The 27,799-nt window shown below is 37.3% G+C and overlaps 1 protein-coding gene across 12 annotated transcripts in view; it reads left to right on the forward strand.

Moving 5' to 3' along the window:
* The window catches only part of RBFOX1 (RNA binding fox-1 homolog 1), a 2,538,143-nt gene that overhangs the window by 2,486,144 nt on the left and 24,200 nt on the right, over positions 1-27,799 (forward strand). For 5 of the 12 annotated variants that reach the window (XM_030577473.1, XM_030577470.1, XM_030577474.1 and 2 more), the window contains 2 exons: positions 2,131-2,170; positions 14,968-15,032. In XM_030577473.1, coding sequence (XP_030433333.1) covers positions 2,131-2,170; positions 14,968-15,032 — 105 coding nt within the window. Of the gene's footprint in view, positions 1-2,130; positions 2,171-8,595; positions 8,639-14,967; positions 15,033-27,799 lie in introns of all 12 variants that reach the window. The other 7 variants (XM_030577472.1, XM_030577481.1, XM_030577484.1 and 4 more) reach the window with 2 other exon arrangements.

Below are 27,799 nucleotides of genomic sequence, written 5' to 3' on the forward strand. Positions count from 1 at the left end.
TGTCTTCTTTGTTATTTGCCACTCCCCCAGTTTTTGTTTGTCATTTGCAAACATTAATCAGTGATGATTTTGTTTTCTTCTAGGTCATTGATACAGATGTTAAACAGCATAGGGCCAAGAACCAATCCCTGCAGGATACCACTGGAAATTCACCTGTTTGATGACAGTTTCCCATTTACAATTACATTTTGAGACCTATCACTTAGCCAGTTTTTAATCTGTTTAATATATTCCATGTTAATTTTACATCTTTCTAGTTATTTTATCAAAATGACGTGGTACCAAATCAAACGCCTTAGAGAAGTCTAAGTATATTACATCAGTGCTATAGCTTATGTCAGTCAAACTTGTAATTACATCAAAAAAGCTAGTCTGACAAGACCTATTTTCATAAACCTATCTTCAAAGTCTCGCATCCAAGTAATGACAAATCTTATTTAGTTTGTGAGCACTTCCATGATCACAGCACAAAAAGATAATGCTGCAGGCAATTGAAAAAATATATCTACTTTCCACACTGTTTAAAATTTTTAAACAGAATTTATATGAATAATATTTTTTTCAAAACAAATGTTTTGTATAGCAAATAGCACTGATAACTACACAACATGCAGGAATGAGCTCTTTTACAAATTGGCACATGTGGCAGCTCTACACACATTTCACCAGTTCACTCATATTCCTGGAGCCAGATTCATGCCAGTGATCTTGTTTATATTTGGCCCATTTATTTAATTATTTTTGATTTGTGCTTTGGTTTAAGGTTTATGGATATTATCTACATGTAAAGGATGCAAATCAGCATCTGACTAGGAATCTTTTGTTCATGCCATCAAAAAGGGAAGAATCCGAAGGCCAATTACAGTATCAGAGGAACAGAAAGATGGGCCCTGGTGTGGGCTCCCTCCCATGGCAGTACCACTCATAGCAACACCCTCCCCATCCCAGCACTGCAACTCTAATCCTGGCACAGTACCAAGGGGAATCGCAGTGGCTCCTGCATCCCACATGACCTGTTGCCATGCTCTGGGTGTTGCAACTTGGCACTCACTGAAATTTGGCCCATGTGCTCCCTCATTCTCCATCATGACAGAGGGTTGGGCAGGAGAAACCAGAGTGGCACACCAAGTTGGAATGCCCAGAGCAGGGCATTGGGCCTGGCCGTGGGAGTCCCTGGAGCCACTGCTGTTGGATGAGTCACAGACACAGGAAAAAGTCTCAGACAAACTGACAAACACTATCCATGGCTTTGTTCACACCATGACAAACCTGCAGCCTTAAAAGTGATACAAATTTTTGAGCCTCCTGGGACATTCTGAGATGCATGGGCACCTGTGGAGCTGCACTACCTATTCCTCTGCCAGTGCTTAATTAATACTCATGTAAAAATATCCTGTAAATGAAAACTACTCCATGTTCCCTATAAATAAGGCAAAGATTTGTAATGCAAGGTTTGACTATTTGTATAGTATACTACAAGCTAGTTTACAACAAAACTTTTATGCAACTCAGTGCAAGCATACTTGTGGCCATATTCTACATTTATTCTATACTTTTTACCCTCAATGAAGTGAGTGGGAGTTGTGGTTAAAAATTAATGGCAGGATTGTCCTTTGATCTTTTTTATTCAGGAGAATAGGGGAGACTTATCCAGTGCTGAATTTGTAATGAAAGTGGTGCTGGGGCTCAAGCAATTTTTTTTTGTACATTCATAACTGATGCAGCAAGTCCAGAGGTTCTGGGGCTATGAACTGCGAAGCCTAGATGTGCCAGGCTCAGCCATGGCAAGCTGTGGCACAAATTAAGCACTGCACTTATCAAAATTCAGACCCATTTTGAGAAACTGATCAAAGGCATTTGTTCTGTAATACTGTAACCCTTTGCTTCTCTTTGACTGAAGCATTTGGCATACAGTATACAACTGTTACGACACTCAGTCCAGTTTCCCTTTTCTAAGCTCAAAAGAACAGTGGATTAATATTACCAACCTCCTTAACCAATGTGAAGAGTGCCCCTTTATTCTTTTCCCTTCTTGTGACAAGACTAACCTCAGCAGTGCAGGGGTTGGTGGTGTTTGCATGTGGAAATGCACTAATATGGATGTTTTTCTTTGTGTGTGCATCCTTGCAGTGTTGTTTACCAGGATGGATTTTATGGTGCAGACATTTATGTAAGTATTCATTGATGTGCATGCTGTCCTTGTACATTACCAGAGTCATTCTTTTTACAAGTTTGCTGCGTGGCTTGACTCTGTTTTGTCAATTTACCATCCCTCGCCTGTCAAAAAGAATTGAGAGGAATATCTCTCATATTGGAAGCTCTTTTTGTTCATTACATCTATCATAGTTCAGTGGAGCTGAATTAACTCTTCAATCAAGTGCTGAATGAATGCAAAAATGAGAAAAGTGTTGGGTTTTTTCACCCCTCAAAATTAAAGTTTCAGATTTTTTTAAGTACAATATTTAAAACTCAAGTCAAATTGAACAGTGTTTTAGTGCCTTAATTCTGAAAACACTATTGGACAAAGGCTCTTATTCAGGAAAGCGTCCTTATTCAGGGCAACATTTAAGCACATGCTTAAGTCCCATTGATGACAAGGGAATGTAAGTATATGCTTAGTTCCCTGAATATGGATGCACTTAAGTATGTTCTTAGATGCTTTCCTGAACTGGTGGCAATAGTGTTTCCTCCTGTGAATAGTACTATTGGTGTCAGTGGGGCTACTCATGGCTGTAAGTGGCTGCCTGTATAGCAAGTCCAGGCTTGGTCCTTAGTTATTAATTTTAAAATCTGTTTGCTCCATCTATTGGCTTATTTAATTGTATATATACATTTTAATAATCATTTAATATATAATTTATTATGTGTCTTCTCATACTGACGATTTTAGGTAAGAAGTCTGTGAAGAAGCTGTTTATCTCTAAATATGTCTAAACTAAACAGATTTAAAAATATGTGCCCTAATTTTCATTCTTTTGGAAAAAGTTAAACAATCATTAGAACCCAGGCTCACAATTTTTTTAAACTATATTGATGTAAGAAAATCTCATAGACATGCCACTTATCTTCAGCTTCCTTTATTATTTTGATAGAACAATCAAATCCTAAAATAGAGGTAATTAACTATCTTTGTATGGCTTTCTTACCCTAATTGTGCTTCAATCAGCACTGGGATGCAAAGAGATTGATTACATTAAATTGGTATGAACATTAAAAATTCATTAGATCGTATTAGAAAACATTAGTTATATTTATTACCAATGATCCTTTAGAGACATTTAGTATGAAACAGTTTAAATTTTCTGACAGTAGATTTCTATAAAAAGGAAAAGAATCTGAGTTTATGGAGAGAAGTTAGGGCTTTTTTTTCCTGCTGGGACAGGATTGGCTGGTTACAATCATTTGAAAAAACACTTGCAAATTAAACAATATATACTAAATGTTCAATTTGAGTTGGGATTCCTGCAGACTTTCAAAGTTATCAGCCCTCCACTCTTCACAGTGGATGCAGCTCACCCCTTTACTGAACGCCTACACAAACTTCTGTGTACTGCTTTAATTTCACTTAAATCTAGAGTTGGAAGTGTAAGGGGGATTTTACCGATACACAGGACAGGGGTGAGTTTTACCAGCAGTGTGGACTTCCGTTTTAATTCTTCTTCTTGCCAAAAAGAAAACTGCACCCGTTTTGCTCACCTTACCAGTCTGAAAGGCAAGAAGCCCTGCTGAACTTGAATTAACTTTACTGTGTATTTGGGAGTTACATATTTAAATTACAGTTGGTGGTTTTGGAGCCTACTGCTAATGAAACAAAACGTACACCTTTTGGGCACTCAGTGACACCAGCAATGCTTTTTTGTTTGTTTGATTGTGTTTTTTTAACAATATGACCCAACACCCATGACAGGCATGAAAATGCTAAATAGAAACTATGAATCTGATCAGCAAGGTACTTCAGAACGTGCCTAACTTTAAGCATGTGAGTAGGTTCAATAAAGCTGTTTGGCATTAAGCTTTGGTCCTGCAATTGACTTAAATGAGGCTCCACACAGATGCAGGGGTGTGTCCGCATCCTGACATTTACAGGATCAGCATCTTAGCTTCCAAGTACATTTCTCAGTTTCTGATATAGAATAATGCTTATCTTTCAGACAGATGGACTGAGTTAGTCATATAGTTTTCATATGTTGCAGACATATTTTTTTCATTTTTACTTTGTATATTGTATCTAGAACTTTGTACCACGCAGCTCATCATTTTTATTTTCGCTCTTGCTCTTTTCCACTCCTAAAATGTATTGAGAGAGAGAGAGAGAGAGATTGTGAGCTAGATGTGTGAGAATCAGTGGAAAGAAAACATATGATTCAGAATGTATTAGTTCCCTGGAGAGCACCAAGTTATTGACTGGCTACCAATCGATTACCATGAAGCTCCAGCTCAGTTAGGCATTTTAAATGGAGAGTTGAAATGTGTGAAGAAAGGAGGTGCTGAGGGGGAAATGACACCACAGTGAAAAGAGCAGGCAACAGAAACAAATAGAAAAGAAGCAAAATTTAAATATATACCACAAATAATAGTAAAGAGGAGAGAGAAAAGAACCCCTCAAAAAACACAAAAATAGACAAGTTAAAAGCAGCAAATACTTATACAGCAAAACTGGGGGGAAAAAAACTACACAAAGATAAAGAATATCAAAATGAATGTTGCTTGCAGTACAGGGTTGAGTAGCAAGTGTGGGGTGGGGTAACTTGGACTACTGATATGTGCACAATTGTTTTTCCATTAGGTAGAGCAGGCAATGGCATAGCCAGGTTTTAACAGCAGGGGGAGGAAGCAAACAAAAAAAAAGCCCCCCCCCTTGGCTTCTCCTCTGGCCACCTCCCCCTGCTCCTCCGGCCACACCGTGCCCCCTCACCCCCTTCGCTGGCTCCTCCGGCCACACTGCGGCCATGCTGCACCCTCCCAGCCACGCCGCCCCCCCATGGCTGTACAGGGAGGCTGGCAGAGGACGGAGGTACAAGGGGAGGTGAAGGGGAGGGAAAGACAGGGGCACGAGGTATGTGGGGGGTACACGGGGTATGGAGCTTGGAGAGGGGTTACTGGGGATGGGAGTGGGCTGGAGATTCCGGGGCTCTCTGTGCAGATGGGGCTGGAGCTGCCCCCGGGACCGGGAGAGCCTGGGAGAGGCTCGCCACGTGCAGCACCAGCCCAGCTCAGCGCTGCCCCTACCTCTTGGGGGGTGGGGGAAGAAGGCAGCAAGCCCTGCCAGACATGGTCCGAGCGAGCTACTTCCGTGCCGGCCTGCCGTAGCTGCCCACCCCATGGCTCCTTCGGCTGTGTTGTTGGCAGTGCTGGCCAGCAGGCGCTGCTTCCACCCTGCAATCAGCTATCTCCCTCCTGCTGAGAGAGACAGCTGATTGGCGGGGGGCGGGGCAGAAGCCGGGCAGGCCATTCAGAGCCGAGCCCGTGAGGCACCACTTTTTTAAAAATGTGGGGAGGAGAAGCAGCTGCTTCTGTTGCATCCCACTAGCTACGCTACTGAGAGCAGGGTTAGGCAACCTATGGCACACATGCCGCCTTTGGCACGCGAGCTGATTTTCAGTGGCACTCACACTGCCCGGGTCCTGGCCACCGGTCCGGGGGGGCTCTGCATTTTAATTTAATTTTAAATGAAGCTTCTTAAACATTTTAAAAACCTTGTTTACTTTACATACAACAATAGTTTAGTTATATATTATAGACTTATAGAAAGAGACCACCTAAAAATGTTAAAATGTATGACTGGCACGTGAAACCTTAAATTAGAGTGAATAAATGACTCGGCACACCGCTTCTGAAAGGTTGCCAACCCCTGGGGTAGAGGATATGTAATGGAAGTGGAAAAGAGGCAGAAATCCAAAACATAATAATCAGTCAGGTAAAGATTGCATAGAACATTAAGGGCAACAAACAGCCAGAATGAGTTAATGCTAACCAAAAGGGTAGAGCAAAATGAGAAGACTTTTATAAATATAATAGTTAGAAAGATACACTAAAGTGAAAACTCCACAGGCACACTACTAAATGACAAGGGGAAGGTAATAATGCCTCAGAAATAGCTGAGATATTGAACTTCCTTTTAAAATGTGCTTTTAACAAGGAAAATAAAGAAAAGATGGTTGCATAGTTAGGAAAAAAGGAAGGCCTTTTAAAATTAACTATTGATCCACTAACAAAAAAACTTCATTAAAAGACAGTTAAGATTGCCTTACTGTACCCTTCTAGAATACATACGTTTCCAGGTGGAAATTGACAGCTGTAAGCATCAGGAAATACATTCAGCAAAATAAAATACAATTATTAGAAATCAAAGAAATATGCAGTTAAAATAATGCTTTCAACTCACCTCCCCATCCTTAACTCTTCCCACTGGACCATTGCCAGAAGGAATGCTTCAGGGACATCTGAGTGCCATACCCTTCCCTACGATGTGTGGAGGTAGGGTGAAAAAGAGCAGAGTTGTGGCCAAAAAAAAATAAATTGTGTTTTAAACCCCCTCATTCCTGGTCTCAGAAGTCCCTTAGGGAGATGGCCTTAGCTCACCCTTTCACTCAGTGTTATTGCCCACAGTAAAATTTACCATACCCATTGCTAGGTACTTGCATCAGTTGTGGTGCACAGAACAAAATCCACACAAGTATAGAATTAGAAATGTGGATATGGACTTGTGGGCATTGTACTGAGAAACTGGCTTTTTTTTTTGTTAGGATGAGCATGGTAAAGTTATATTCCCAGTGCATATTGCCATCTCTCCAAGAGCATGGTTAAGGTATTGGTGGGGTGTGATGCATGTATGCAGCTACTTACTTCTTGAAGAAAGAGCAGGAGTAATTTGTAGAAGTGTAATAGTCATCCATTCAGTGTTCTCTTGATTATAATAGATGGCATTATGTCTGGCTTCCACAAAGCCAGATGTATAACAGCATTTATACAATGCTTTCCTATGCTAAAGACATTTAGATAATTTTGGATTTACTTGTGAGAGCCAAACATTTTGACATTTACATGTGAAGTAATGATTTGTCACACTGCCAGTATTAAGTATGTTCTAGTTGTTAGAGTAGGACCTCAGTCATCTTTCCAACCATCAAAGATTTCAAAGTGTTTTATAATTGTAGGTAAGCATTATTTCTTCAGTTTACAGATTGGTTAAATGATTTGTCCAAGGGCACACAATAAATAATAGTGGCAGATCCAGGAATAGAATCCAGGCATCTCCACTCTCAGTTCAGTGCTCTATTGACTCAACCGAGTTATAGATGTCCACTTTTTAGAAAATGTCTTAGATCTACGGATGAAATGTCCTTTCATGTCCTATGTTTTGCATTGTAAATGTTGTATTAAAACAACTGAATGCTGCATAATCATTTTAATGGGTGATATTTGATGGGAAGGGTCTTGTAGTGAGTTTGAGCGGAGGACTGTGAATCAGGATTTCTGAGTTATGTTCCATTTTCTGCCATTGGCTTTTTATAGATTTGACCCTCAGCTATGTGACATTAGACATTAAGTTATACCCCATGCTAGAGAGAGCTGAACACAGGCACAACACACAGCCGGAACTCCCCTGAGGCAGCTAAATGCCTGAGGCAGGGAGTACGGATGATGCTACACCATGCTGGAGAGGGTAATATGTAGCTGTCACATGGGGCAATTCCATAGTTTGAGACAAGATGGAGAAGATATGGAGACCTGCCCCCTCTTTACCTCTTCCTGCTCTAGCTTTGCACCCTGAGCATGATAAAGATTACGCTCAAGCCCTATACTGGGGAAATGGGGCTCTTTGCACCTTCTCCCCACTGGAGGCAGACATTATTTAGCCCATAATGTCCACAAGGAGTTTACTAATTGAAAATGGTTATATAGAGAGAGTGTTAAGAAATGTAACTAATTAATATTTGAAAAACTTGGAGATCCTTGGATGAAAGTCACTATCAAAATGCAAATTATTGTTCACATATCCTCAACATTTGTGCAAACTTCTATTCTAATGATAGGAGTTCCATACAAAGTGCCATAGTAGGATATAGTTCTAAATGTTGAGAATAAAATTAATCTTTCCATCCATGAGATCTAATTTGGCAATCTGTATTTATAAAAACATCTGTCACTGTGCTATCTGAGTCCTGAGTTAACGATTAAGTAGACCATAAGGTATTATCAGGAGAGAATAAAACTGTGGTTTATATGCACTCTCTCGTTCTCTCTCTCTAAATATATACATACACAGACACAAGTGTATATATATATATATAAAATATGTGTATACGTGGCTACATATATTTGTGTACATAATTGATTTTGTAACCTAAATGTATTTGATTTTCCATTTTTTCTTTTTACAAGTTCCTTGCTCATTCTAAATCATAACTAAGATTCCTTGGCAATTGACCAGTTACCCTAACCTCTTTCTTGATTACTCTGTGCCATAATGCTTTGTAAAATATTGAAAGCAAACTTGTGAATGAATGGCTTTGGGAAATTTGTGTGACATGCATTTTTATTTATTTTAATTTTTTTTTGCATTCAAATCGTTACATTTCTGTTTCCTTATAGAGTAGTGTATCAAGAGCCTGTGTATGGCAATAAGTTACCACAGGTATGAAGTACTGACTGATGAAAAACACTCATCACATTGAATGTGGATTGCTGTTAAATCATACTAACAATCAAATTAATGGGGGATTTTACTTATACAAAATGAAAGGAATAGACCAGCAGCTGCATTTTATGGTTCGGGTTAATTATACCTCACACACTTGCAGACATTTTAAAATTTGTGCCTCCCTCTTGAAATATGATATATGTATGTCCCATTTAAGGTCCAGTGTCAGTGGAAGTTTTGTCAGTGTCAGGACTGCATTATCACACATGCTGACTTTGTCTACATTTATGTTTTTAGGGAAATCTCACGCTGCTACAGAACCACTGATGTTGTTCCACTAGTGGTAGCAATTGTTGGAGCACTAATGTAGAAAAAGCATAAGCATTCTTTAACATAGTCAGAGCATTCAAGACCAGAAGGGATCACCAATTTATCCAGTCTGACCTCCTGTATATTACCGGCCTACAACACCATCTAGCACTCACATGCTAAACCCAACAAAAGTACTACAGCCCACAGGAGTCTAAAATATTATGTTACAAGGGCAGAGAATGAGAGGGACCAAGATGCACCAATGCCAAAGGACCCCACAATGGCAGGGAAATGATTAATTGAGAGAGAGCCAGATAATCCTGGCAAGTCACCCACACCCCCATGCTGCAGAGGAAGGTGACAAACCTTTAAAGTCACTGTAATCTGACCTGGAGGAAAATTCCTTCCTGACTCCACATATGGCAATCTAGATTCTCAATATGTGAACATTAATCAGCCAGCCAAGCATATGAGAGAGAGAGAGAGAGACACTTCAGAGTCCTGGCCTTCCTGGTTTGATGTCCCATCTCCAGCTGTGGCCATCCCTGTTGTTTCAGAGGAAGGATAAATACCCAGAATAAATTGGAGGGAGGGCTGGAGAATCCCTTGCTGACCCCTGCAGGTGCCTGGCTGAAATCCTGAAGCTTGAGCTTTTAGGGAACCTAAAACATAAACCAGAAGTGAACCCAATGGTTGTTGGGCCCTACCTCCTATCAGCACAAGCAACCCTGCCATACAATTGCAATATGAATTTGTCCAGCGCTCTTCTAAAAGTCATTAAGTTGTTTGCTCCTGCAACTTCTTTTGTGAAGCTTTTCCAGAATCTCACCCCACTAATGGTGAGATGGTTAGAAATTTCCTTTTAATTTCCAGCCTGAATTTGTTCATGGTCAGTTTATATCCATTTGTTCTTGTGCCAATGTTGTATTTTAGCTTAAATAGCTCTTTACTATGTCTGGTATTTACTCCCTTAATGTATTTTATAGTTTTCCTTTGCTAGACTAAACAAGCCCACCTCTCTCGGTCTCCTCTTTTAAGATAGTCCCTCCTTCCAGTGATCATCCTAGTTGCTCTTCTCAGCACTGTTTCAGTTTTAATTAATCTTTCTTTAACATGGTTGATCAGAATTGTACACAGTACCCCAATGAGGTCTTACCAGTGTCTTGTAACAATGGCATTAATAATTCTCTCTCTCTACTGGAAATGTCTTGCCTGATACATCCCAGGATCACATTAGTGACACATAGTCCTCCTGAAATCGACCCACAGAACCAGGTCTCTCCTCCACTGTTGCTTCCAACTGATAAGCCCCCCAGCTTTTAGCAGAAATTCTTATTATTAGACCCCATATGCATGACTTTGAACTTTGTACTATTAAATTTCATCTCATTTCTCTCCCTTCAGGCTTCCTGGTCATCCATGTCTTTCTATATTAAAATCTGGTCCTCCTCTGTAGTGACGGTGCCTTCCAAATTTGTATCATCAACAAGTTTCATTAGCACATTCCTACTGTTTGTGCCAAGGCCATTAATAAAAAATATTCAGTAAGATTGGTCCTAAGACTGATCCTTGAGGAGCTCTGCTCATGACTTTGCTCCTGTTCGATAATTCACCTTTCAGCATAACCCTTCTTCCCTTTATCCAGTTCCTTATCAACCTTACCATTCTTGTGCTGATCCCCATCTTCCCTAATTTAACTAATACTTTCGCATGTGGTACTATGTCAAATGCTTTACTGAAGTCCAAGTATATTAGGTCTAACTGCACTTCCCTTATCTAAAAAAGATCAGTTATTTTCTCAAAGAAGAAAATCAGGTTAGTCTGGCATGATCTTCCCCTGTTGCATTATATCCCCTTTACCATGTACCTCCATTAATTTAATTATTCTTTCCTTCACAATTCGTTCTAAAGCCTTACAAGTCTGACCCCATTAGTATGCAATTGCCAAGATCACTCTTTTTCCCCCTTTCTTGAATATATGTAAGACATTAGCTATTTTCCAATGGGACAGTACTACCCCCAAATAGATAGTTATTAAAAATCCTTGCTACTGGATTAGCAATCTCATGTGCCAGTTCTTTCAGTATTTTGGGATGGAAATTATCCAGTCCCCCTGATTTGAGTGCATTAAGCTCTTTAATTTTTTCTTTTACTTCAGATGTGGTCATTTCCAGACTCATTTCCATCAGCTGTACTGCTTTCATGCATGTGTTCTATATGATCCTTACTGAAAATGTAGGCAAATTATTTAGTTTTTGGTCCATACCTACATGATCTTTAATTTATTTCCGATCCACACTATATAGCGGTCCAACTTCACCTTCCTTAGGTTCTTTTTTTAATTTATTTGAATTTCCTTGGCCAGACCTAATTCAGCTTGACTTTCAGCAGTTGTCACTTTAGTCATACATTTGCTGACCTCCACAGCGTAGCTTTCTTTGTTAATCAATGTCTTTTCCCATTCCCTAGAGGCTCTCTGATTACTCCTAATAACCTAAACAAACAGTGGTATGAATGCCTTTTCCTTGGGTGCACTATTGCTTCCAATGTTGCTATTGTTGTTGGAGCTTCACCACATGCACTGAAACTATAGGTGATTTCCCCAAAGTATGTTAGCATATACACAGTAATAGTGTCACAAATTATAAGCAGATATATTTCTTTGATTCTTTTAAGGTGGAAACTCTGTAAATGATTGTTTTTCAAAATAAATAACATTTCCACGCATATTATTCCAATATTTCCAGGTTTTTATAGCATATTCAACGAGGGAGGAAAATAAAATATTTCTATAACAATCAGAATAATTGTGCATTTGCTACAAAAATGCTAATTTGGCCAGATATTTTTTCTGAGCATATTCTTTGAGACTATCCTAACACTTATGAGTTTGGATAAATAAAATAAATAATTGTCTATATTAATGGTATTATGTACCCAAAATACAGTGTGGTGGAATAAAATGTTCAATGGTAAATTCTATAACAATATAGACTAAAGCCTGAGAAGAGTGCATTTAATCTTATGTTCTAAAGTATCCTGTGTCTGAGAAATAGACGACGTTGAAATGCTATAAACATAACCAGATTTAATGTTATAGCAAATATCTTAGATACATTTAGGTGGTTTTAACATCACATAATGTCTTAAATTGCATTTTAATTATTTGGATAACAGATTGTGGTCCTGATTCAGCAAAGTGTTTAAGTGCATGTGTGAATTTATTTCTTTGGGACTATTGCCATTCTTAAATATAAGCAGTTGCCAAATGGTTTTGATGAATTGGGACCTCTGCTTGTAAATCATCTGTTGATCTTCTTATAATAATTAAATAGTTAAAATTGTTTAAAATTTTGAAAAAATTCTAGTTATGCTCATTAACCTACAAACATGCGCCCGATAATTGTTATTAGAGTGACCTAACAGAGACAGACAAGTTTTTGATCATTATACAGTTTGCACACTTAAATTGATTAAATAAATAAATATGACACATTCAGATAGGTATTTCCCATTCAAAGTCCTTCCATATCAAGTCTCAAAATGCAGATGCCAAAGTTCTTAGTCCCCCAAGAGCATTTAGTAAGCCTTTCAATAATATAGGACTCTATTCAGGCCAAAATTATGTTTATTTGTATAATTTTAAACTCAGTCTCTCCAGGGCTTCTTCCAAATTTAATCCTGATTGTAGAGTCAAAAGTAGCTTAACACAACTCCCAGGGAAGTCGAGCTTGGTTCTTTAGTGGCACTTCCTTAACTAGCACAAAGCAGAATGTTAAACCACGCGTATATTTAAATCTGGCCAGTGACATCAGCCTACCGCATCTGGATATGTTTGAGAGAACGACACCTCTGTAGTCACACATGGTGCTCAATCCTTCAAAACCCTAATCGGTCCCAGTGAAATCAAGAAACTTGTTCATTTGGGTAAGGGTTTGCAGGATTGTGCCAGTGGTGACAAGCATAGGGACCATATACAAGACTGACTGATTCAATAATATCATACTGCATAATGACTTACAGTCCAGCAGACATTCTTATGCTCTGGACTCTGAAGATAAATGAGTAACATTCTAGATTTATTTTTATCTTCAAGTCTACTGCTTGAGATTTGGGATGTTTTTGAGGAGTCAAAAACCAGAAAGTCTCTTGCTTTGTTTGCATCACACATTCTTTTGCTATCTTTCTTCTGGTAACCCACAGTATAAGGAAAGTTCGCAATTTTTGTCATAAGCTCTGCCAACTTCACTAATTTGTGACTCAATTTGTGCTTGGTGCCATTATCTGACATTTGAGTGCCCATTCACAAGGTACCTGCAGGCAATATTTACCTGTTGATGCACATAAGATTCTATGTGCCTAGCTGCAGCTCAGTCTTCTGTTGGTAGCCAAGAAGAGTGCATAGGAACACTGTCCTCCTTTCCTCCATTTTTGCTGACATAAAAGTATCAACTGCTCAGAAGTAAGGAGGCATTCCATGTCAGTGCTTCTTAGCTGGCACAGAGATGGGACTTCATGCAAAAGAGATGACACTTAAAATATTATGCAAGCTATCTGTCTAAACCCATTGATTGCCTGACATAAGTGCCTCCAGCAAGGCTGAATTTTATGAGAAGGCACCATAACAGATGGACACGAGAGTTTGAAATAAGAAATGAAGAGGTGCCTCAAGTATAAGTGCAGCTCCAAGCCTAGAGTGTCTGTCTGGCTGTGTGTAGATGGGAAGCTTATGAGCTTACTTTGAGGAGATGTGGCATCAGCAGCCGAGCTGTGTGTGGGACTGACTTTCAAAAAAAATGTTTCTCAAAATTTCTGTTATAGTTGGAGGGATTAAATCAAGCAAAAGCCCTGAAGCGGGGGCTAAGCTGCAATTTCCTATGGAATCTCTAGAACAGTGGGCTAAATGATGCACTGTCAAGTGTCTCATAAACAGGTTATTTCACAAAGAGTAGTCTACTTAATACATTTCTTGTAATACAATATACAAAAAGCTATATTAAGTGCACTAAAAATATGCTACTATTTTCATGAGGGTTGGCAGACAGAAGCCTATTCCTCACACTTCTACATATATTTAGTGTGAACAGAGCCATCAACAATAGGAGCACTCTATTTAAATACTCACTTTAACAACAGGGGGAAATGTCATTCAAAGCTGAGTGATCCAACTAGGGTGTTTTTTTTTTTTTCATCTCTTTTTTAATTCTATGGGGACACACAATAGTTCCATGTCCCAGAGGATTGTGGGATGGTGGATTCTAATTGGAACGTAAATGGTGTTTGTGTTATCTGTGGAGCCTGGGCTCTGTTTGTTAATTGGCATGCTGAGATCATTTTGAAATGGTTGATATAATAGTGTGGTCCATTGAACAGGAAGCTCTGCTATTTTCACAGTTTGATAATCAATGCATCACTGCACACAATTCCTTTCAAATGCGTGTGTTTGTCTGTTTGCTTAATTGAACAGCTGCAATTACTGTTACGTACAGCTGAATGTTAATTCAAGAGAAAAGAAAAGAAATTCCTTCTTAGTTATGATTTTATTTACGAATTAGAAACCTATATAAAATTAGAGTTTTAATGCAGCAAAAATTTCATTGGTTTAATCAAACGCATGCAAGATATCATATTAGATCTAAAAAATTATTGTTAGCTTTGTAGTTTTTCCTTTAACTGATTTGTCACTGCTTTATTAACCCACACTACACCTCATTGGTAAGGGAAATTGCTACCTGTAAACATAGAGAAAAATATTCTCAAAAACTTTTTTGATGAATGCAGTCCATTGATTAGCCTGATCTTTGGGTCAAATTACATCTTAACAAGCAGGAGCTGACTGGGTTTGTGATCAGCTGTGCTTAACAACCTCGTGAAATATTTCATATATAGTCCAATCCCTTAATTGGATTTATATCATGAAAAGAACATTCCAAATAGTTGCTGGTTAATTTCAGAAAATATTAATTTAGACTGCTGTAGCAATGCAATTAGAATGTAAGTTTGTGTTTCAGGGTGGTTATGCTGCCTACCGGTATGCCCAGCCTGCCACTGCCACTGCAGCTGCCTACAGTGACAGGTAAGACCTAATTTACTGCTAATAAATACTTAGCATACAGGAAGTGGAAAATAAGTCTCATAACTGTTCTGTTCCTCTACAGACGACTATGGTGTATAAAGTTAGGCTGCATTGTTATGAAGAGCTATAAATAGAGAGGCAATGATTAATGAAGAATCAGGCATAAGATACACACGCCTTCCTTGGTTGCAGATCAGCCACTTTACTATGAGTTAACAGTAGTCTGTGACCTTTTTACAGTGTAGATAAATAAATGTACAGCTCCATAATGGTCTGCTGCTTAAGATCATAATTTATCTTAACAATACTTTTTCAGTTAATTTAGAACCTGCTCCTCTAAGGTGTTGAGTACTTTCCATTTTCACTGACTCCTGTTGAAGTCAATTGGAGTTCAGGCCATCGAAGACAAATGATGATTCTCCCAATTAGCTGGCTTTCAAACATTTCCTTTATCTGAGTGTTTATATAAAGACAAGTTGATCTACTTGTCTTCCCTTTTTTTGAAAAAAAAAAAAAAAACCCGAAAAAAAACAAAAAAAAAAACCCCAAACAAACTCAACTTTTAAATCATGGTATCAAAATTGGGTAAATACACTGCTGAAAAAGTGGACAATTTCTTAAAATCAGTATAGCCCAATCCTGCAGACACACACTCTTAATTTTATGCAGTGTAAGTAGTTTCACTGAAGTCGATGGGATTGCTTTTAGGATGAAATCTTGGCCTCACTGAAGTAGGTGGCAAAACTTCCAGTGACTTCAGTAAGACTAGGATTTTGCAACACTGTGTAAAGTTAAGCATGTGCATAAAAAAGGATCTAGGTCTAATTTTGTAATGAAAAAGAAGAATGTACTTCTTCACTGGAAATTCATTCTTCAGAAATCGTAGCTATAAGAAAATCTGCAGTGCCTATTGATACTTTTCAAATGGTTTAAGAGTTTACAACACACAATAGAAGTGGGTATCTACTTTGTAAAAGATTGTTATGTGTGTGTTTTGCTTCACAGTGTCAGAAAGAGCTAAGGACCCATTTCTGACAAGAAATCACAAGAAAATCTTTCATTGAAATCAGTGAGAAATTTTCTTGCAAATTGAGTATAAATTTAGACTTTTATTAGGTGCTAAAAATGGTCTTTTTATTATTGGGTTTTTATGTTTCTGTTCCTTAAAGAAAACAACAGAATAAGAAATAGCAAATAGGGGGGAGGGATAGCTCAGGGGTTTGAGCATTGGCCTACTAAACCCAGGGTTGTGAGTTCAATCCCTGAGGGGGCCATTAAGGGAACTGGGGTAAAAATCTGGGGATTGGTCCTGCTTGAAGCAGGGGGTTGGACTAGATGACCTCCTGAGGTCCCTTCCAACCCTAATAGTCTATGATTCTATGATTTCTTAGAATGATGTGCTGTTCATGGATTGTGTTTTCTGAGAAAAATGGTACACAGTGTGAATGTTAAAATGCTATGCATGCATAATTGCCTTTAGAAATGCTTATTCTGGTAATAAGATATATTTTAAAAAAAAGTTTGGTGAATAAAAACAATTTGCATGTGTGGCTGAGGCATGCTGTGTGAGACAGGTAAGCAAGTTTCTTTATATGAATTCCGGATCCGTAATGTCAATCAGATATTGGTGTTTGCACCTTGTTCGTGATGTACTCTTTCTATGCAGGGTAACCTACCATATGGAGCACTACTCAGTAGTTTTCATTTCATTTCCACAAAGGTGTGTTGCTAGCATGTTGCAGCTATGGTATTTTTTGTGAGCTTCAAATGCAAAACTAGTTCCTGATCTTAAAAAGTTTTTAAAACCAAAAAGGCAAAATCATAAATAATCTCATATTGCTAGTCCTCTTTTTTTTTTTTTTTGCCAGATATTGTTCAGATCTCTCTTTGTCAGTTAAAAGGGTTTGCTTGTTGCTATAATGAAAGACTGTAGATTTACATAGTACTTAGGGGAAATGAACAATATCAAGATAAAGCCTAAATGCTTTAATTACAAACTAATGAACATACTTAATAAAAGAAACAGAAAAATCAGATACCATAAGGTCAAATAAAAGATATTTACCTATTCCGCTAAATTGATAATGGTTGGCGAGAGAGAGAGTCAACCTGAATAATAAAAATAATTACAACATTGAAAAAAGAACTTTAAAGGAAAAGATATAGTATGATTAAATTCTGTAAAAGAAGATTGAGATGGTATCTGTAGTAATGCAATAGTTACAACCCTTAATTATTTTATATGAAAAATATCTGTAGCATACTGAATTTTCAAATATAGTCTTTGTGTATAATTAGAATTGAAATAACCTGAGCCTGCTGCATAATTACAGGTATATGAAATTGATTAATTTATTTTGTTTTTTTTTAATATGGCTTCTCAGTTAAATGTGTTTACCCTCAATTGAATAAAGCTTTTTGGGTTAATTACAAAGATATAATTTTACTTACTTTTCTGTATTGGGGAATCCTAAAACTAGTTTTAAAAAAGAAATCCTGCAAAAACTTTGTTGCATATATGAAACTATATGCAAACAGGGATACCTCAAATTACAGTCAATTAACAAATGTATTTGTTCATTTCAGTAACTTTTTGCTGAATTTTCATTAAAAGATATGAGTTTTTTGTCAGAAAATTAGAGTGGTTTTTTTTTTTAGATTCCTCATTCCCTTAGCATTTTGCAAATTATAATTTGGCAAAATTTGAGTTAATCTCTAATTCTGAATGCAAACGCTGAAATACAGGATAACTCCTAGTATCCTTTCTTCTGAATGTAACCATCACTTGCTGTCTTGTGCTACATATGAGTATTACACATTTGGTCACACAATGTTCATTTTTGTACTGGATAGGAGTCCCTATTCTCAGCCAGATATATTTATTGTATATGTTAATACAATGCCCAGGGAAACACGCTGAAGGCCACCAAGCATATACTGTGATGCAGTGCTCTAGCATGAAAAGACTACTTGGGGGGAAAAAAAAGTACTGTTTGGGTCACAGATCATATACATGATGAGTGACAAGGTCCCTATCTTGACACACTGTCTTAAGTGAGGAGATGGAAAGAGTAACTGTTTGGATTGGATGCAGATTTTGTTAATAGACAAACAGGAGGTGAACAGAAAGATTTGGGAATCCAGAGTTGATACCTCAAGTCATTGGATAATGATTGGTGCTGTAGAACTGTTGTGAGGAAACATAATGGTATCCTTGTTTGACACACTTGGAAAGATTGCTGGATATAGGCAATGAAAAACAAATATGGAGGAAGAGACTAAGGTGGCAAGGAAAGATGATGAACCTTGTAAAAAATTAAGTAGTTTTTAATAGAAGAAAACATACATATGTAATGACAGTCAAATTTTAATCAAAATTGAAATATGCCTTATAGATTTCTCCACTCACTTATCAAACCTGTAAAAAGAGAAAAGTTGGCTTTATTTATGAAGCAATATAGTAAGAAATCATTTTACAACTTCAGGAAGGAAGCGGAGCTACGTGTTTTCTCTATGGAGTCTATCACTTTATTAAATTAAACTTAAAGCTTTGAGCCTTTTGAAGTATTTGATCAAAACCTTCACATTTTTAACAGTCTAGTTTAAAATGTTTCTCAGAAATTCCTTTCCCTTCCAACTGATAAGAGGGAGAGGGGACATGTAGTATTTAGGTCTATATATATTTTGTATCACTCTTGAACTTTGACCTCTAAGCTCTTAAACCTGAGAGGCTGGTTAAAGGAAAACAATTTTAAAGGTATACAGAATAAATTAAAACAGATATTTTAATTTTAAATACAGATGTTACTTGATTTTTAGGTTACATATTAAAAAAAATTAAAATATAGATGCTAGTAAAGGCTTAAATCTAAGTCTGACTTAAAGAAAACTGGCAAAGCTATCAAATTTTATTTTCATGAAGTAAAACCAGTCAAAGCATGGCAGTGGGGCGTATCGTCATTTTGTCATTGCATGTTCACTTGATGTTGCTAGTATGTCTGTAATGCTGTATCGGATTTGACAGATCCATCACATTAGCTCAGTGAATGGCTTGCTTGAATTAAGCCTAAAGGCAGATTTATTCACATTGATTGGCTATTGGTTTTGTGTTTTATGACTTGATTGTTGCATCTCTGATCAGAATAAGAAAAATGTTCCTTTCTTGCATATTAACTTTAACAGCAAATATGTGTTTAAATATATACAGTGGTGTATGGAAGCTTTTAAAACAAGTTAAGCCTTGTCTGGAAGGCAAAATTATTTTTCACTTGTACTGCTTGCTAACAATATAATAATTATTTAATTATAATTATGTATGTGTTTATGTGTATCTGGGTATTCATATATACACACACTTTATCCCCACCCCCCAACCCACACACACACATGTAGTGAGGTAGTTTGCTCTGAGACTTCAAAGTATTTTTATATATTGTCTAATTGAAATCTCACTCAAGTAAGTGGAAGGATTCCTATTGACTTCGTTGGGGTTTGGATCAGACCCATAGACACTGGAAACTGGATTTTCTTTCTATGTGTTGTACAATTTGAAAAAATAAGAGATGATAGTAAGGTATATAATAAAACATTTTACACACACAATGCACTTTGTAGTGTAAAAAAGGACCTTTTTGTTTGTTTGGTTTCGTGGTATATGTTCTTTGGACACATGGAGAATTTTGTATGATACCTGGAAACAGGAAACTTATCATACAGAGGTTGTATTCTAAGATAGTCTTATCACTTCAGTGCAAAATCCCAGTTATTCCAATCTTTTTATCTTTAAAATGACTTATTTATTTATTTTTGTCAAACTGGTAACGTATATAGACACAGAAGTTAATAAGGCTATCCAGCTGTTCTCTTTGATTAAGGAGTTGATAATAGTACTTGATATTTGTAATCAATAATTCCAATAATAAAATACTTAGACATATAAAGTTAAGTGAAGATGTTATCAAAGGCTTAAAAATAAAAAAAATGCAGTTGATTGTCTTAGGTAGATTTAGGCAAATTGTTAAATATTTTAGGCTTTAAATATCTTTACATTTGTAAATAAATAATGAAGAAAGACAGTGTAATAATTTCATTAAAATAATGTTCCTTTTTATTGGGAATCTCACCAATTGATATATAATAAAACTTCAGGATTTAATGGCATATAAAATATAATAGTACCTTGAGCCAAAGTTTAATTTACCATTAAAGAATTTTATAGGTAGATTGATATTTTAAATAGGTGTAGTCAATATATTTAATAGGCACATTTTTCATCAGATGTAGGAGAAATACTTTCTGTGGATTAATATTCTATGTAAAAATTAATAAGGTTAGACAAATGAGTTAAAATGCCTAAACAAACCCAAGACATAGCATGAGTTTCACTTATCCCTCTAGTCCCAAGTGGAATTTCCAAACCATTTTTTGAAGTTTGCCCACCTATACATGTTCAGTAAGCAAATATATGTGATAATTAGAAGGACCCCAGGAAGTGGTAGGTGAAGATCAGTTATCCTATACTGATTAAAGTAGTTTGAGCATCTGTACAAATGTACTCACACTTTAAGATTCAGTTCAGATATAGGGGCAGCTTGACGGGAATCCAAAGACTGCATTCAAGTTTGCATAACATACTATAGTCATAATGATATATAACACTTATGCAGTGCTTGTCATCTTCAAAGCACTTTTGAAACATTTAGGGCCTAATACAGTGGGATCTGGATTGGGCCCTTACTCATTCTGATAGCCATCTGTGGTAGCTAAATCTGGTTGGCTTGCTTACTTTCCCAGCAATGTAAACAAAAATCAAGCATTCATACTGCCGCTAGAGAGCAAGAGCAGACTTGGACTTTTACACATTAGATTCCTAGGTCTGTATGTTTAAAGCTTTAACTACATATTCCACATTTTGCACTCAGATTATAGCTTGGGCACCCTTGGTTTAGATGTGAAAATGTAGCTGTTACAGAACAGATTGGTGAAGGAACTGGTAGGAATGTGGACAATGAGTACAAGGAAAAAAACAGGATTTAGTTGAAAGAAAAGATTAAAGTGATAGAGCTAAAAATATAAACATGGAGAATGAGAGAAATTAAATCTAGGGCGTTATCTGCTGAACAAATGATAGGAATTTACAGAAATAAGACAACATTAATGAATTGCAAAATTATTCTGTAATAATTGGAACAGTGTGCAATCATTAAATTTTGCAGCTTTCCCCAAATAGATAAATAATGTTGTATATCTTCATTTAGAAGACATTCTCATTTAGCAGCTACCCCTTTTCCATGTAAACCACAAGGCAAAACAATTAAATTTCATAGAGACTGGAGATAACTAGTAGAACTACAAAGCTATATTTTACAGAGCTAATACTGATTTACAACTATGTTGCTCAAGTTTTACATGAGGTATACTGAAATTAGTGGAGTTACACTCGTGCAAAACAGGAATAATGTAGTGGTGATTCAGGTCCCCTTTACCTGAAGCAGTGGTGTTCACCTTTTACAGATATATTCTCACTTCAGAGGTTGCATCATCTGTATTGGCTACTAATCCCATGCTTTGCCATCTTTGGAAAAAAAAAGAGCTATTCTTCAGAGTCCCAAAAAGTAAGGAGAGTCCTGGATTAAGATTTAAAATATAGCCTGGCACTTAGTTTGGGGGGAAAGGAAGAGAAGAAATAAAAATTGAGAGAGAAGGTAGGGGAAAATGACAGCCAATATTTCCATACAAGGTTACCTGAAGTTGGGTGCCTAGGTCTGTATTTGGGCACCTGATTTGGAAAGGTGCTGAGCACGCAGTAGGTTCTACTGATTTCAGTGAGAGATGCTAGGTGCTTGATACATCTGGAAATCAGGCCACCAGTTTAGGTGCCAGATATGGATTTAGGCACCCATTTAAAAAAAAATCTTAGCCTACATCAGAAAATATTTTGAGTTGTAATTTTTGGGTGGACTTGCTTCAGTTATTTAAAGATAGACACTTAGAGGCATATACATGTGATAATGAATATATTCCCTAGGTACAATTTAGTGTTTTTTCCCCTTTTTTAACAAAGAGAAAAAAGTATTAAAATTTATATTTTAAGAAAGTTACATATTTACTGAATATTTTATAATGTCTTCCTCTGAATTGTTGCAGAATGTTGGTGGAATATGTAATTTTGTTTTTTTAGATGTGTAATATTCACCAGACTGGGTAAATGTGAAGTCAAGGAATTATAAAACATAGGTTCCCAACCCAACAGACCAAAACTGTTATTTGGTCACTGCTTGTGCCACTAACATGCTGGACCATAACAGCGCTTTTGGTCATGTCAAGGTCTAATTACAGTTTTTAATTTTCAGATCAATGACTCGATAGACCACAAAAAAGTAGATTAAAACATGCTGTGCAAGTATCGTGAACCTAAGTGCCCCAACTGTGACAGCTGTAAAAAAGCTGAGAAGGAATTTAGTATATTATATAATGGGGAGAGAGAATAATGGAATCAGGAGCTATGAGTACAGTATATGGTGGAAATCAATGGCAATCCAGAGCAATTTGTGGGTAGGTGAAAACATACTGAACGAGCATACTTAAAATGATATTACCTAGAGAGAGTGAACTTAAGAAAGTCGTAATTAACAATCTTACATTTATCTGTGGTAGCCCCTTTCATCTCAAAGGATCCCAAAAAACTTTATTACCTGTATAGTCACAGATAAATCTCTTCACATAACTGAAATGCTGTCAGCTGTAGGATGTAGTTTTGGTAAAGAGGCAGATAATCCAAGTACTGAACAGTTTAGCCAAGGATGCCAAGGAAAACCCTTGCTTTTATGAGAAGTGTCATGGGATCTTTCACATACATGCAGAACGTCACAGGACCTTTATTTTAAAGGTCTTATGCAAAGGCCCTTCAACCTGTAGACCTTCATGAAATTCATTTTATCTGTCTTGGATGAGGGGTTGAGTTGACTATGACAAAGTATTTAATATACAATATTTTGGCCATTAATTTATCTCCTCCAACTGTAATGTAAAGTGATAAGTCAACCTGATGGCTATTATGGTGTGAACAAAGATAACATCATAAAATGGAAAGTAAAAGTATGTTATCATATGAGTCAGAAGATAAAATAATTTGAAAGGTAGGCTTAGTACTTATTAACAAGTGTTAAAGAATTGGATATCACTTACCTCTGTACTAAAGAAGACTGGTAAAACCGTATCTCATATGAATCAGTGAGTAAATAAGGGAACTTCATGATATTCTTGAGAGATAGTGATATTGCACTAAAGAATTAATATGAAATATCAGTGAATTATTATCATGTTTATAAAGATGACATAAAATCCATTACAAATTTCAAAAATCAATTCTATTCTATATTTTACATGAAAATGTTCACAAAGTGCTGAATAAACCAAGGGTCTGGTTCTCATTTACACTAAGGCCCCTTCACACTGTTCTAACAGTGCTCCAAAGAGTCCTTAAAATAGATGCAAATATATACTCACATTAAGACCCCTTTACGCTGATAAACCATTATAAAATAGCTTTGGTGTAAAGAGAATCAGGCTCAGCATTTTCAAACGCGGATGCTTAAATTTAGATACCAAAGTGGCCTGATGTTCAAAGACGCTGAGCAGCCACAACTCCTATTGACTTCAGTGGTAGTTGCAGATGCTCAGCACTTCTGAAAATCGGATCTCTCATTTAGTTGTTCACATATGGATTGAGGTGCCTTATTTTAAGCACCCAAGTTTGAAAATATTTCCCATAGTCAAAATGCCAAAATAATTAGGGTATAATCCTGCTCCTGTTGAAGAGAGACCAAGTTGTTGGTGTTTATTCTTAAAGCACTACTCCTTAGTCCTTTAATACAAATATCTGCCATTGACATAATTTTGGATACAGTTTTGCACATGCACAGAAGTCCCACTGAAATATTAAATAAAATATTATTTAGTATTACTTTGACTGTGGGTCAAAAATGTGTAAGTATCAAAAAATAAAGTATGTTTACGGAAACTTTGGTGAGAGAATAGTTATAGAAATTTCAGCAGTTGTTAATTTAAGCAAATTCTGTCCAAATTCTGATAAAAATCTTTGAAATTTAAATTGGGATGGCAAGTTTCCCATATTGCTGCACCATATTCTCACCGCTTTTGAGAATTCACATTTCAGCAACTTTGTAAAAGAGAATTTTCCCCCCTCTTGCCAGAATTTTTTTGTTGAAAGTGAAAATTTCTCCTTTCTGGACCAGTTGTGGCATTAGGCACCTGCAACCCATGCAATTACAGGAACCTGTGAGGCAGCAAGAGGCTGCCTGAAAGTCAGGTCTGGCCTGCTGGGAGTCAGCTGCTCCATCTGCTCAGTGCTGCCCAGGGCTTAAAATGCTGGGCTCTACACAGTGTGACCTTGCCCACTCCCACGGGACAAATACCACCACTGTTCGGGCTGAAATTGAAGCACTCCTGCCTGGTTCACATTCACAAAATTGTGTGACAGGAACCACCTGAAGGGACATCTCTTGACTCCACTGGGTCTCCTCTATTCTCCCTAGTGCTTGGTTCCTCCTGGAACCATAATGCTGTTGACTAGATCCCCCTGCAGCTGTTCAGTACCAGCCACTGAGGGGACCTAGACAGAAGTAATACAGAGGCATTAATTTGATTGCTTCACTTGGCAAGAAGAGGGGCTCTACTTTCAACATGAGGCTATACTCCCCACATTCTACATTATTACAGTATTGAATTTTAGTACAGAATTCCATATACAGGGCCTCCACCTCTTCTAGCGTCACTTCAAAATCTACAAAAGGACATCCCCCAGGAGGGGAAGAATGGCGGCAAATTTAGGTGACATTCCTTTACTTCCAGACTGAAAGTGGGAGATTCAGGTGCAGAACAACATGGTAGTTTTCACATCTGAATATTTTGTGAAACAGAAACAGTCACTTCCTATGTCCCCCTACCCAATCTTAGTCACATTTGTCAGTCAGGTTTGACAGTGAACTGCTTGGGAAAAAATTGTCTGGTACAAACAAGATTAGTATGATAGTAAAGATTTTCCCAGTGTAATTCAATTCAACCAACTTTTTTGGCAGTTTTATGGAAGCTGGATACCGCTGGATGAATGCAAGCCAGGAAATGATCTGTTTTGTTTATAATTTACTTTGACTTCATTTAAGAGAGTATTTGATTTCTGGGTATAACTGTAAAGTTGTTAAGTTGTCTCCATGTATTGTGATTTAAATGCTACAAGTATGAAAATGGACTTTGATCTTAAAGTTACTGGAAATATAAAACAAGATAATAGCAAAGTCAGTGTTCTTACAACACATATTAAACTAAATGTCAACATATTGCAGTACTTTAATAGCCTTGCTACTGAAATTCAGGAATTCAGGGGAAGGAAGAGGAAGGAATTCTTCATAAAAGGATTTTAGAAAGAGATTCTGAAACCTTTCTCTGTAAATTATTGTTAAGAACACTATTCAGCCAGCCTGCCAACCAGCCAACCATCAGTCTGGTTGGAATTCTCCCAAACAAACAAACCCCTGAAAGTTTTAGAGTGTGAAGAAAACCTAAAGTATTTAAAATAATTTCATTTAGAAATGTATAAATATCACATAACACTTACAGGCTGTCATTGCCACTGATACGGAGGGCCATGTCCTCAGCTGGAGTAAATTGGCACCATTCCATTAAAGTCATTAGCTTCAAAGGAGCTGCATCAATTTATAACAGCTGAGAAATTGGTCCATAAAACCTAAATACTGACCTCTTGTGTTAGTAAATCCCTTGCTGCTTTTTACCAGAGAAGGGCTGCTAATGGCAAATAGGCTAATACTTCCCACTGTAATTTCTGCTCAATACTGTATTTGTTTCAGTTCTAATCTGCCATGTATTGTTGCTATGCACTGTTTCCCACAGTTGCCATGTTATATTCAGAGGTGGCTACACTTCCATGACAAGGAAAGTGAGTCGAGTATAGTTTATAAAGTCAGTGACTAAAGTTCAAGAGCTCCTGTGAGTTTGAGCCCCAACTGTTAAATAGTTCTAAAGGTTTATGTTTATACATTTTTCTTTTATGCTTTGTATTTCATAGGGCTATTGTAATTTTGTGTGTGCATACCCACAGTCCTTGAAGCCTTTAAACCCTTCCTGTCTTCTACAGAGGCTTCTGTCTCTCACCAAACTGGTAGAACAGGAGGGATTGTAAGGTTCTAAGAGTGTTGGGTTAATTTTTTTCTGTTAAAGATTTCTTTTTAATGTAATGCTACATACTACATCTAACAGATTACATTACAATCCTTACAAAGTAACATCAAGGGCCAAATTGTGGCCTAGCCTAGGCATATAAGAGAAGGTAGGGCACATACAACCCTTCGTGGCCACACAAGATTTTAAGCAGGGTTGTATGTGCCCTACTTGCCTCTCTGCAACAGACTTGGAGAGAGAGAGAGAGGGATTGCACACACATAACCCCCCAACAGAGAGATGGGCAGGGAGTGGGCAAAGACTTGTGCAGCTGAACTGTCATAGGGGTAGTAATCTACTATTAGGAAGGGCCAGAAGCAAATTACCACTCTCGAAAAAGGAAAGGGGGAACAGACAAGGAAAGGTGCCTGAAATAGAATTATTTCCCTGAGTGGTAAAGCTACATCCAGTGCTTACACAGGGCAGATGCACAGGCACAATCTAGCCTGAAAATGGGTTGGATTAAGGCCAAATGGCATCTCGATCCACCAAATCATGAACGTACCTGAGACTCTTGCTCCCAACCTGTTAGCCTCCTGCATCCCACACAGTGCCTTCTACGCATATCTCTTCCTTTCCCCAAATGAGCTGTTGCCTGTCACTTCTGAGTCCTCAGTCTTCCTCCTAAAAGGAGCCCAAGTGCTATGTACACCAACAAAGGGCCATCTGGCAGCAGTTAGTTTTGCCCTACATCGTCACCTACTCGGCAGTAATCTTCTGCTGTCTGATCCCCATTTCACCTTAATCTGCCACTTGATTTGAGAGAGATGCTGAAGTTGTACTTGTGCATAATTACATGTAACTAAGCAGTAGAGCATGGTGAATGGTGTAAAAATGTTTCCACAAACCTTCATTCACATTTTTAAATGAAGGGACACTCCCTTCCTGCAGCACATTGTGGGATTCTAAAACTCCAGGATTGTATCAAAAAATCAGAATGGAATTTATGTGACTATACTCACACCCTTTGATGTTTGCAGTCTGTGAAATGTCTAGTGAACAAGATTCCTGGCATGAATGTTTGAGAGGTGAGAGAATTTTAAGAGTACATTGGTAAAATTGGCAGAAAACAGATTTTAAATTCATAAGTGTACTTGCACTGGAAATCTGATTCTAATAGCTAACTTCATTTTTATGCAAAGAACAGAAAGATACCATGTGGAATACATGACCACTCAAAGCTAATCAACACCATTTGAATCTCAGTTATTGCACACTCAAAAGAAAAAAATATGAACACAAAAACATATTTACACATTTAGAAAAATTGCAGCATGGTCATAGACAATTTGTGAGTAAAAAAAGAGGCAAATAATCAAATAAATTATTAATTCCAAATGGTTCACCTGGCTCTACTAAATATCATATTTAAAAAAAAACCACTATATATACAGGTTTGAGAGTAGTAGCCATGTTAGTCTGTATCTATAAAAAGAACAAGAGTACCTGTTGCACCTTAGAGACTAACAAATTTATTTCACCATAAGCTTTCGTGGGCTACAGCTCATTTC

This window comes from Gopherus evgoodei, chromosome 10, assembly GCF_007399415.2.
Source record: "Gopherus evgoodei ecotype Sinaloan lineage chromosome 10, rGopEvg1_v1.p, whole genome shotgun sequence".
Taxonomy (NCBI): Eukaryota; Metazoa; Chordata; order Testudines; family Testudinidae; genus Gopherus; species Gopherus evgoodei.